This window comes from Pagrus pagrus, assembly GCF_965226575.1.
Source record: "Pagrus pagrus genome assembly, chromosome: 18".
In the NCBI taxonomy this organism is placed as follows: Eukaryota; Metazoa; Chordata; class Actinopteri; order Spariformes; family Sparidae; genus Pagrus; species Pagrus pagrus.
The window spans coordinates 11,267,358-11,279,986 of record NC_140202.1 but is presented as its reverse complement, the minus strand read 5'-3'; the positions used below and the strand labels follow the sequence as shown (position 1 = coordinate 11,279,986).

The 12,629-nt window shown below is 39.6% G+C and overlaps 1 protein-coding gene across 2 annotated transcripts in view; it reads right to left on the bottom strand.

Annotated features, from left to right (window-relative positions):
- arhgef10 (Rho guanine nucleotide exchange factor (GEF) 10) overlaps window positions 1–12,629 on the bottom strand; it is a 53,625-nt gene that overhangs the window by 3,999 nt on the left and 36,997 nt on the right. For both annotated transcript variants that reach the window (XM_084381115.1, XM_084381116.1), the window contains 4 exons: window positions 11,975–12,201; window positions 11,170–11,327; window positions 6,364–6,506; window positions 3,983–4,157 (listed from right to left, as the gene is read on the bottom strand). In XM_084381115.1, the coding sequence (XP_084237241.1) occupies window positions 3,983–4,157; window positions 6,364–6,506; window positions 11,170–11,327; window positions 11,975–12,201 (703 nt within the window). The remainder of the gene's footprint in view (window positions 1–3,982; window positions 4,158–6,363; window positions 6,507–11,169; window positions 11,328–11,974; window positions 12,202–12,629) is intronic.

Genomic DNA, 12,629 nt, shown 5'->3' with positions numbered 1-12,629 from the left:
GTTTGTCTCCCATCAGGCCATGCATGGCTGCCTATTTAGGTCACGGAACGGCAGACAAAGGCAGACTAACCCTCGGCACAGCAGCCAGTCAGCTAGCCACCATCCTCTGAGACATCATCACGGGCCAGTCTGCTTTGATGGAGGACTGGTGATTTTTGAAGTCCCTCTTGAGAACTTTTTATCATCCTCTCCTTCATATTTATTTATCTTTTTAACATTATTTGCACTTAAAATAATGATTTGCCTCAACTTTTCTTTAATTGCAGTATTTTATTACCTTTTCTTTAATTTACCCCCCAAGTAATGTGGATTCCTTGTCTTACTTTACTTTCGAAAAGAGATTCAAAGGTTTGAATAAACAAATCCATAGTCCAAGAGATCCAGTGTGTATCTCTATTTCTTCAGATGTCTAACTCAGAGGAATATTTAGATATACAGTATATATTGTGATTAAGACTTGGGAATACCATGAGAAAAAGTTCAACGACTAATACCCCTAAATTACTCTAAAACATGAGCTGCATAGGATCCTTTAATAAACAGAACCAATGAGTGAAAATTACTGCTATTACAGCTTATTAGCCTGCTGTCTGTTTAACGCTTGGGTAAGGAACTTCTGTCTGCAATGACGGGACTTAGCAGAATTGCTCCAACATGCATGAACATGAGAAGGATAACCCCACCTCGTGCACCTCCTGCATTTCAACACTGCACCATTTGTAAAGGCATTCAGACTGAAGACAACGCCCCACGTCTCTCATTGTGAACGTGATTGTCTGTTCTGCGGACAAGAGGCAACTGCATTAGGGTCTGTAATGTGATATCCCTCCATAATGATAACGTATTCCTGTAAAAGGAGGAAATGCAGAAATCAGAATAGTGTTACTTCTTGTCATTTTCTGATAAGCTGATATTATTGTAGCTTGTGTCCCAGTTAATATCCGTCAATGGGAGCAAAGCACTGCAGATCAAAGACCTGTCAGTATTTGCCTGTAATGCATCGATTGCATGCAGTCCCCTCCTGTCCAAACAGTTTGGCTGGCAGTTCCAATTACATCAGAGTTTGTGCAGAAACAGCACATTTTTTGGTCTCACTCTGCTCCACAGCAGCAGCCACCAGTGATAAACACCGCTGTGGAGCCTTCTGGAAAAAGCACAGATCACAACAGAGCACAGAAAGAGCGGCAGACAGGTGGACCTCACGCAACTGTTTCATCAAAATACCCAAATCACAACCACACAGTATGAAAAACTTATGATTTCCATGTGGGCTGGCAGTACAGGCACCCTATACTGTTATCAGAGGAAGTGAGCTCTTAATGGCGAGGCCCAGAGGATGAAAGCTTCCATTCTGTGGTGGTCTGTCCCAGAACCAGCTTCCTCTGCGGTTGCATGGATCCTATTAGCCAATATGGGCAGTGAGGTCCCGAAGCAGGCTGCTTTTATCATTCACATCTGTCTCACAAAGAGGCCTTCCTCTTGTTATTCTAAACAATGGGTATCAGAGTGAGATTCTCCCACAGTTTGAAGCGAGCAGCCGGTCATTTCTTACATTTGTACATGCAAAATGCTTGGGTTTGTAAATGTAGCTTTTCAACGGTTTCATATTTCTCTGCAGTGCCACATTGAATTACTTGTATGAAAAGCTTCGAGTGGATGGCTCTCGGTTGCAGCTTGTTTGTAAGCCTCATAGCTGCTCCAACAGCTAAGTGACATTTAAAACCAGCTCCTAAAAGCTAATTACATGAAATCTGGCATTCTGCTGATTAAAAAAACGCGGATTTCCGAACACATTGTCACTTTGTAGCTAAATACTTCTGATGCCTTTTCTGAATGTTATAACTACCTTATGGCAGTAATGGAGAAGTCCCTCTGAAGACTACATTTGCACAACGTCTTGGCAGAGCTGGGCTTAATATCAGCACTGCTAATGATGCTGAAGATGAGATAGCACAGAGCAACTGCAGGCTAGTCGTTAACTGCAGACCAGGACACGCATGCAGATTAAACCACAGATGTCGTCACAAAACACAACACAGACCCTCATTTAAGTATCAAAAAAAGTTTATGTAAAAGTTCAAGACGACGTTACAGAGAATCCTTCAGGAAATGCACGCCAGACCACGGCCGTCTGCATTGCTCAGCGTGAAGGAGAAAGAGACAAAAAGCAATGGCTATTGGACCGAACAAATCCTCACTCCGAATCTACAGAAGCAATCTCTCCTCAGAAAAGAAAAAAAAAAAAAAAAATTTTAGGCTGTTGGTTTTTGGGTCAAGCTGATGTAATGTGGCAGATTACAAGATCCGAGGCAGCAGGCCGCTCTGATGACTTTTGGACGACTGTCACTGACGGTACATTTCATTTGACCTGAACATCCTCGGCGACAACGTTCAGCTTAAACGCACATGGCAGGAAACTGTTTCACAACCAACTGCCACACACTAAATATAAAATCATGTACTGTGATGACAACAATTTCCATAGTAACAAAACTAACGTCAGTGCTCAAGAACCAAGAGCTCTAAACAGTGTTATGGTAGAATGCAATACACTCCTTGATTTTGGATGCACACTACGAATATGGTAAGTCATTCTGCTACAGCCATTCAGAGCCTCTAAAACAAATATTTGCTCCGTACTTTTAAACTCATCTGATATGAACTTGCCTGTCTCGCCTCTGACACTGTTCTGCAGAGATTACAACCTGTAAATGACAGGTTTACATCTGTTTACATCTGCAGCGCCTTGCAGAGATCAAAGGTGAGAAATTAAAGAGGAATGATGTAAGTAATGTAAATTGCTCTTCAAAGCAGGGACAAACCACTGTTCTCATGAGAATTACAGCAGCTATATGAGATCTGTTGAAGGGAAGAAATAACCTTGAGATACTCCTACATTGTTGCTTATGTTTAATCTGTATTGTTCAACACATTTCAGGTTCAGTTACCCCACATTACAAAGAAAAGATTTCTCACTTCCCTAGAGCTTTGCTATTCGTGCAGGTCATGTCATCACAGCTAATATGTTGTGCTAGCATTAGACTCTGATCAATTAAGGTTACTTATCAGTGGAGAAAGTGTTATTTCTACTTTTCACCAGAGCTCTTGATCTCTGGTACCGTTAATGTTTCAGATAGCTGAGAAATGTTATTTTATTCCGGACTGTACAAGCTCTGCTGCAGATATGTTATATATTTCAATGAGATGTCATAATTCATGTTGTCAAGTTATCAAAAGGATGTCCCATTATTTGTTTTAACAAGTGTTTAAATTTTGGCCGGATCTTCCTTTCCCAGACTAAGCTGCTTAAAAAATGGCTTGACAGGGTCAAAAGTGTCCTTGCAACACTATGACGAGAGATAAAATGAGAGGTTCCTGATTCACTGTTTAGACTAGAGGAGACTTTGAAGGAGGACCTGCCATAACACCATCTGTCTGGATGAGCACCTACACTGATGTCAGCTAATTACAGACAAGGCACCGAGTAAGAAAGCACTTAAACAGCATGAGGTCATGGGACGTACATCACAGTCCACATACACAGGGCTGTATTTCAATACGTTTTTTTGATTGTGTGATCACAAGATCAGATATCAAAAGAGAGAACAAATATGCTGTGCTGCTCTTCGTCAGACGGTTTGACACTCTCTGGAAGGTTTCAGACTAGTACAGTCTGATCACATTACTGATTGAGTCTCAAGGGCAGGCGAAGAGAACTGAATGTGGCGGTGCTTGTTGATGCAGTAAAGGTGGTAAAAGCACAGAATCACCACGAATGAATGTTAAACCACAATGCTGAAGGTCTTCTCCAACACGAGAAAAACATCTGAATACTACAATTCATTATGTTTTATTATTAGTTGCTATCCACAATAAACCATAAGAGATTAAATGTTTTTTTTGTCTGTGTTTGATGTTTTTCATTTGACATTTTAAAACTCCATGACTGCATCCTTACTGTTCAAAGTAACATTTATCTTACCAGGTAGTGTATTGTGGACAGGTGTGGCAATGTTAATGTCCTGCAGGTGCTCCAGGGTCTCCGTGTGGAAAAGGCGCAGAGTGGAACCAGAGCTGAAGGCAATCCAGATTCCCACTCCAGCCACCACCATGTGGGACACCACCATGCCCTCTTCCTGGTGGGCCTCCAGCTGCCTCTGGATGGAGGAGACAGGACAGAGTGACAGGGCTTAAGCATAATCAACTGGTTATTATGCATTTGTAATATATCCAGCCTGAGGGAGGATGTCTATTGCCATAGTAACAATAACCCTTATTAAGAGTGAGTGTATTCAAAATATCACCAAGTGAAATTGAAGACTTCTGGGGACTTCTTCAGTGTAGGTGGATTAAAACAGAAAAGCAAGTGTACAAGTATGAGTGAATATAAGACCTTTGAGAACAGCCTGAATCAAAAAAATAACCTATCTCCTCCCAGGAAAACTGAGAGGTGAGGTCCTTACTGGATTAAGGGAGTAAGGACCACATCAGCATCCTAACAGACCAAAAGTATATTTGCAAGTCAGTTAAATGATAATAATAATAATAATAATAATAATAATAATAATAATAACTAACAATGTTCTGCAGCTGATTAGCACCTGATTACAACTAGTAATTGGCCATCTAGCATGCAAATAGATGTTAGCAGAGCACTTTTCCCTGGTGAATATTTGTTTGGTGGATCATTCAACAAGATGTATGTTCATGTTTGCAAGTTAGATAAGGAGGAGACTCTAGCAGGAAATCTTAACGAGCGTAACTCTGATGTTACTGCTCTATGCAAATATGGTTTAAAATCAAGGGATTTGAATGGCTGCATGGAAACAAGTTTTCCATTTTTGCGAAGATGGACAATACTCCAAAGATAAGGAGCACCATGATAAAAAGAATATATAATTTCTGCTGCACAAATAAGGCTGAACACATCCAAATTATTCACATTTACTTCAGTAGCATTGAGTTGATATACATGTATACATGTAACAGTTTTAACATTTTGAAAAGCTTTGACCCATAGAAACTGTTACAAGCTACGTGACATATAACAGTCAGTATGTTTCTGAATTTAGTTTGGTGTGTTGAGATCCATACCTGAATATGATGCCAAAAGAAAATATCAACAGGCTTTTTTTTGCACAAACAGCACTCAATATTGTTGTTAGTGACACTTCAAACCAAGGCTAAACTTGACCCCTCTATGGGGTGAATTTTTGACTCTCCTTTGTTGCACGTGCGTGACTACAAACTAAAGAAAATCTGAAAAGCTTATAACACCAATCAACCCACAGAGAGTCTGTGTCAGTCTGTTTAGACTACATCAGCCCATGCATTGTCAGTGGTTGTTAGGTCTGGGACTCTGTGATTATGCTTTAGCATCCAAATGGAAGCAAAAGAATCAGATTTCTAAAATAGACAACAGAATATAAAACAATGGGTTATTTGTGGCCAAACTCACCAAAGATGTTTATTCTGTGGTGATGTCAATATCTCAGAACATAATGTGACTGTAAGGTGAAGTCAAAGAAGGAAGCACATTTACCAAATCAAAAAAAGCAAACTTTATAAATCATTTCTTTAACTCTTCCTCTCTTTCATTAGAGGGAACATGAATAGTTTCAAATGTGCAGAGTGTAAATTTGAATTCTCTGTGCATGGAGACCAATAAACTGGGCTTTTTTCCATCACCACTGGTTACATAATCTCCGCACACATTGCTCTACATGTAGGTGGAGTTATATTTGGTTAAGGAGAGTCCATTCACAACTGTGTCAGACAGTACAGGGTTCTGATGAAAAATGTGGTGATGAAGGAGCATAAAATGTACATGTAATGCTGCGTTTCTGTTTTTCACACATTTTAACCACTGTAATTAATATTTGATCTACCTCTGATTAAGTATTTATTACACACTTATTTTAATATCAAATTTCTTCCTCTCCGCCCTCAGCCTCTCGCAACTGCTTCCGTTAAAGTCACCACTCTGGACTGACTGTAAGTCTTCAGTGAGGAAAAGAGAGCGAGACAGGCAGGTGGTCCGACATAATGAGCTTAATGAGGCTAAACAGATTATGAGTGAGTGCACGTTAGAGGAAGGTTACTATTCCTGGACCCAAGGCAGGTGCTTCCATTCCCTAAACCAGGCCAGATCACACACATAGGAGAATACCATCCATATCTCAGGATATGGAAAGAAAAAACCCCAGGAAGGGAAAAGAGGCACCATTATCTCCTAGACTTTATTTATACTTTAATGTACAGTTACTTCTCTGGAAATATCTCAAAAAATATCTTAATCCTCATTCAAAATATGATGTACTGTAGACACTTATGTGTCAAGAGCATCAGAGCCAGGTTACGTACCTCTATACAGTGTGTGTGGGTGCTGATGATGAAGACTTGTCCACCAGACGAAGCCCAGAGGTGCTCCTCCACAGCCAGCATGGCCTTGACGGGGAGGACTCCTAGCTTCAGCACCTTGGGCTTTTCATTGCTCCACAAACCATCTGTAACAACAAACGCAGCATTGAAATCTTAATATTCAAATATGTGAGAACATTTACCGCATGAACAATTTCACTTTATATGCAGGCAAAGAAAATGTATAACTTCAGTTATAAAACTAATAAAAGCTGCAGTGTGATGAAAAACAAGCCACAACAAACCATAGTACAGCACTGTTCGTCTCTTCTATTTGAAAAATTGCATTCTCCTTTGCTTTTTTCTCTCCATGTAATGTAGTTAAAGTGGGATGGTTTACACTTTAGATGGAAGACACGGTAATAGTCACTCCATCTTTATAAATGTCGTCTGAAAAGGCCATCTGCATTTATAAGTCTGCTAATGTTGCTGGAGTGGCCATTGATGGTTTTCACAGCCTTCACTATGAATATAGATGGGCTGCGAGGCATTAGTCAGAGCCCAGTTCTATCCCACACACACCTCCTACACACTCTGTTCTACATGTGCCGGGGCACCTACAGTGCCAGCTCTGCTGCAATGAAACACCCCTTGCAGTAACACATTACATTTCTGCTACCATTTTATTCACCGGTTTAGATTTCAATCATTAAATGAGAGGAAATGTAGGTTTGTTGGACAGAAAAAGATTCCGTATTTGATTTTGATAAAAACAGGAATGTACATCAGTGAAAATGGTATGTACTTCTAGCTAAAAGGGCCCTGTGTTGATTACAAACTTCATTTCCTCCAGATACCACATTCCCCGAGCTCATCTAGGCCAGGAAGTGAATGAGGCCTCACCAACAGTGTTTATTAAGAGAAGGCACAAAGGCAGCTATTGAAGGCAGAGGTGCCACGCAGGGAGAGATGTTCTTCCAGAGGTACAGTAATGACTGGGGAAGTGAGTGTAATCTCCCACTAAAGGTGGGATTAGCATTCCAGCAATGCCCTGTGTATATTATTGTAATAATCATACTGTGTAGGTGAGTGCACATGGTAAAAAAAAGAGAAAAAGAAAGAGAACAGGAGCAAGGGAGAAGAAAAACATGACAGGAGTGCCAACTTGCAGTCTTACGTAAGTCTGCCCACATCTCTTACTGCTTTAGCTGTAGCATTCCTTCACGTCAGTGTCAGCTGCAATAAACACAGTGTGTGTGCACAAACAGTAGCACACAAACCAGACAGTAAACACTGATCAAACAAGCCAATAATTTTTCTTCTTTTGTCAAGAAAAATAATGCACATCGCTCTCAAGAGGAAGAAGCGGATGACACAGGATGACCGACTAAAGGAGAACAGAGTTTATGTTCTGACTGTCTGGCTATGACGTGCGACCTTTGCCGAATCATTGCCTCCCTCTTTCCCCGTCTCTCACATACTCAGTCACAAAGGAAATAGCAAGCATGGCAGAATGAGGCTGACTGGCCAGCTTCAGACTCACTGCATCTAAAGCGGGATGGCGTTCCCATGCAGAATTCATGCAATATTCCCGTCTGTTTAGTTGTTTTTGACGTCTCGTCACTATTCACTGTGAGGGTCCCCTTTGATCAGCTGTCAGTTTAACATCAAAGAACATAAGCTGATCATTTCTCCTAGTTCTGCGTGCTTTCTTCTCTGCAAAGGGTCTACTTTAAATGCTAATGGAGTACAGGCAGAGCCTTTCACTGTGACAAAGTACTTGAGCAGCATTACAACGGGGATGCAAGGAACAGTTTCCCTACAAAACCATGCTGGATGAGTCATCATTTTAGTGTCAGGCATCATGTTCCAGTGACAGTGACAGAGCTGTTGATGGGAAGAAATCAGTCAAGTCAGACTCAGAGGATCTGGGGACATGGTTTCCCTCTGTGAATTCATTTGACACACCAGTGGTGATGAAAAGAAGCAACTGAAGCTGTTGGAACATTCAGTGTCTCGTAATTGGTGTGTGAAGAAAAAAGGGTTGGCATGTGCATCGAAACAAGGAGATAATGAGTAGTTTAATAAACATTCCTGAGCGGTTGCATACATACAGCATGTTTCCTCTGGGCAAACTGTAAGCTCAGCTGTGGAATGAGCGAGAATAGTTTCCCTCCTGTGTTTCTGTCCTCGGGCTATCATCCATATTTTTTCTTTCTGTTTCTATCTGTAGCACACATAAGCCTAACAGACTGACTTAATAGAATGACAGAGCTGGAAATTTAGCAGGGACACTTTAATATGGATCAGTCTCATTATTAATGAATGCACACAGAATGGTTTTATAAAATGTAATTTGGGCATCATATAAAAATTAATCTCCCCACGTTAATATTTTTATATATATTTGGTTTTAAATGTAACATAATCCAGATGTGTTTTTAATGAAACTGATACTTTTAAATACAATTACTTTGAATTTCTACTACATTTATTTAAACGCACAGTAAGTCATTTCTGTTGCTAGGGCTCTCTAAATCAAAACAAAACAGTGTGTAGTGTGGGATCATGGAGGTTGTTGTCTTCATTGTTAAACAACCATCATAGAGAGCGGCAGGGATGACGTATTTTTGTGGGCTAACCACGAAGTCAGCATCACTCCAGTTCCCTCGACAAAAAGCCTTTGTGATTTTTCAATTGGATTTAACCCATATAACCCATATTCCAGAAAATAAAGTTTATGATACATATTTTGTTCAGGAAGATATTCTTCACAAATGAACATCTCTTTTATGATTTTTGAAGTGATGGTCAGAAATGAAAAGCCAACAATATACTATAAATGAATAACACAATTGTTGCATGTCATCAACAGTAAACTTACTACTACACTATACTAAACACACTTTAATATAAAGTTATGGACAGCTTAAAGTAGGAGTTAAAATTGTCTGCTACCAAAGTATGGACTACTGAGTAGATGAGTCTCTGTGTGACTGCCTTTTTAAAGACACATAAACACTCACACATGGGGTATTCACTGATGTATTTTATGTCACAGAACATAACGAGAAAATGACTTAACAATGTGTTAACAACAGAATTATTTCAGGCACCTAACCCAAAGCCCATTTAAACAACACATCAGAGATTTGGAAGTGCAAACATGCTAAATTATTTCTGGGTTTTAAGACTCATTCCTGCAGTACCCTATTGCTGATGAAAATCTACCTATGTGACTCAGGTAGTCTTCATGGACAAGGTAATGATTTAAAGTTTTGTTTTTGTTCTGTTTTTTTTAGTCACGTTCGACGACTTCCTTTCTCAATCTCCGACTCTCTCCCAGAAATGAAATGCATCTTACCTTGACTAAAATTATAGATTTCTCTATATGTTTGGACATTGTTGGAAACGTTTAGGATAATTTAAGTAGACAACCCAAAAATATATACATCAAAGGTCTAGTTGTTTTTAGACATTTTAATGCAGGAATGCAACATATTATATTTTTAAACAATACATATCTGTGTGTGCATTAGAAATACATCTGTGAAACTTTATTTTCTATATGTATACAATAAACATGTATATGTATATATATACATACATACTTCGCATATTTATGTGGAGAGAGTCATTTATATACAAACCCCAAAACAGATTTGTGAATCCCTCTTTGAGCATTAATTAATATTGGGACTGATCTGAGTCCAATCTTCAAAGTTCTTCCGTGGAGATGTCGGAAATCTAATTTGAGTCATATGAGCGCATGGAGAGGAAAGAATATATGTGAATGAGGTTAATAAAATATGCCTCTAGCAATGGTAGCATCACAGGATAATGACACCAATACTTATATTTGACAGCCAAGAATTACAAGGATGCAGTTTCCCTGTGTTTTGAAAGATGTACTTATCTTTACCCACATTATGTGACGCAGAGAGAAAGCAGAGAAAAGACAGAGAAAAACACAGAGGCACAGAGAGGAGGAAGCTCAGAGACCCTCTGTTCCGCACTGCTAGGAAAGCCAATAAGAGATAGAACAAAACACAGAAAACTGTGAAAGACTGTGGGAAGAGTGTAACCCAGATCTTTTCCTCTGATGTGTCTGTGCTCATCTGAGAGGGAAGACATTAAATAGGTCACCACTAACAGATTGGCTTCTCCAAGACAACCGAGCCAACGGAAACCTCGACGCAGAGCAGAGGGAGACCCCCTAACCCTGGGCTACACAGTGAGCCTCTGACTTACACACTAATGGCTACACTGTGACTCAGAGAGAAAATAGCAGTTGGAGCGATGGACCACAAAACAACATCTCAGCGTATGTCCTACCTAGAATAATCCCTTTCATTCAGTGCTGCCAAATGTTTAGCTGTGCCAATTTAGCACCAAGCTCTTCAGAATTGTAGCACATTACATTTTCTGCCCAACTGGAAACCTCAGACATGGTGCTAGTCGCTTTTGGTAAATTGTGTCAGCAAAAGCGTGTTAAAAGTTGCTAAATCTAACAACAAAATTACCAAGTTAGCAACAGAGCTGTTATTCATGCACACCGCCAATTATGGTTGAGGCTAGAAAAGTCAGTGCAGACTAAATATTTAAATAAACACTGTCAGTCCACACAGTTTTAACACCAAATCTAATTAACTCCATGAATTGCTTTTCTGTTTCCCACAATAACAGCGATTGACTGGTCCTAATTATAGCTATTTAAGAGTATCAACAAACATTACAAAGGCAGAATTCTGAGACTATAACAGAAGAGATACAGAAATTCACTAGTCCCTCCCCTCCTGAAACACTCACCTTGTGATCTGGAGTAGATTGCCACAGAGCCACTGACGAGGCCAGCGTACAGACAGTGTTTCATATAGACCAGACTGGTGACGGTGGACTTGTCTGGGGTGAAGAAATGCTGCAGGCGCACTTTCTTAGACCGCTGGCTGCTCTTGTATACAATGATGCTAAACAGGACAGGAGTTAAAATTAGAACCAAGAGTGCGTCTTTGATATACATTTCTATCTGCATGTTATCAAAAAGATTTTGGAAGTAGATACAATTAAAGAGATTATGAGAGAGATTATGTGTTTGTAGGACATTTTATGGTGTCTGCGAGAATTTTAAATTCACGTCTATGACACTTCCCTCAAATAAATTTAATTATACCTCCTTAAATGTATGATGGCTGACTTCTACCTGTAAAATTACAGTGCACTAAGAAACTCAAACATATTCAAAATTAATTTTGGGTTGTCTTGTGATGCATTTATTGAATATAAATCTATATTTAATACAATAGATATTAGCCAAATTATCAGGTGACCTCAAATTACTACAATGCTACACCCTGACCTCTCACATGCATTGAATACATATGGACACAGCAATGATACTTTTGAATGCTATGTTGCATTATGGTCCACTGACATGAGTGCAGGTTGACAAGCACCATAAATAGATTAGCCACTATGTTTAATCTCTCTCTACTAGAAAAATTAAAAGTTGAGAAAAACCCCTGTCTCCAATTTAAAAGACAACATCTTTTATGGAGGGGTTACATCACCAATGTTTATTGTTTAGACATTTTAAGATATTAAAGACCAGCTGTACCTGCCCTCCTCCATGCCCAGACAGACACTGGGGGTATCACTAGCCTTCGCTGCAGGGACATGGTTGTTTATGGGGACCTTCTCGCCATTCTCCTGGAGTTGCTCTGCAGGGACGTAGGCCATGCATAGGATACGGGACTCTACATTGAAACACTCAGTCACCTTAGGGCTAGAGTTCTGCATGGCCACGATGGATATCTGGCCCATCTGGTTTGTGCAACTTGCAACCTGGACAAAGATAAAGAAACCTTTTGTATTAGCGATACTTAAGTATTAATAAGATGTATTGCTATCAATACTTAGAAAGATACCTAGCTGAGAAAGCACAATATAAGTCAAAGAAAGCAAAAACAGCACTAAATAGTCCAAACTTAGGAGTAAACAAATAAGTCCCTCAACAGTGCAATGTTTAATCGTATACATTCATCAAATTCAATCAAATTCATGTTATTAAAGGCCAATTTAAAGGCAAAGACTTATGAGAACAACTCTAAACGCTACACAGATTCAATTATGTTAACATCAACCAACATCTGCCAACTTTATCTGTTTCATATTTCAGTTTAACATCTTTTACCAACAGTTTATATATTACCTCACCACAAAAATAACCAGCTAGAGTGGTGTCTTTAACAGACTCTGATGGTTGAAAACAC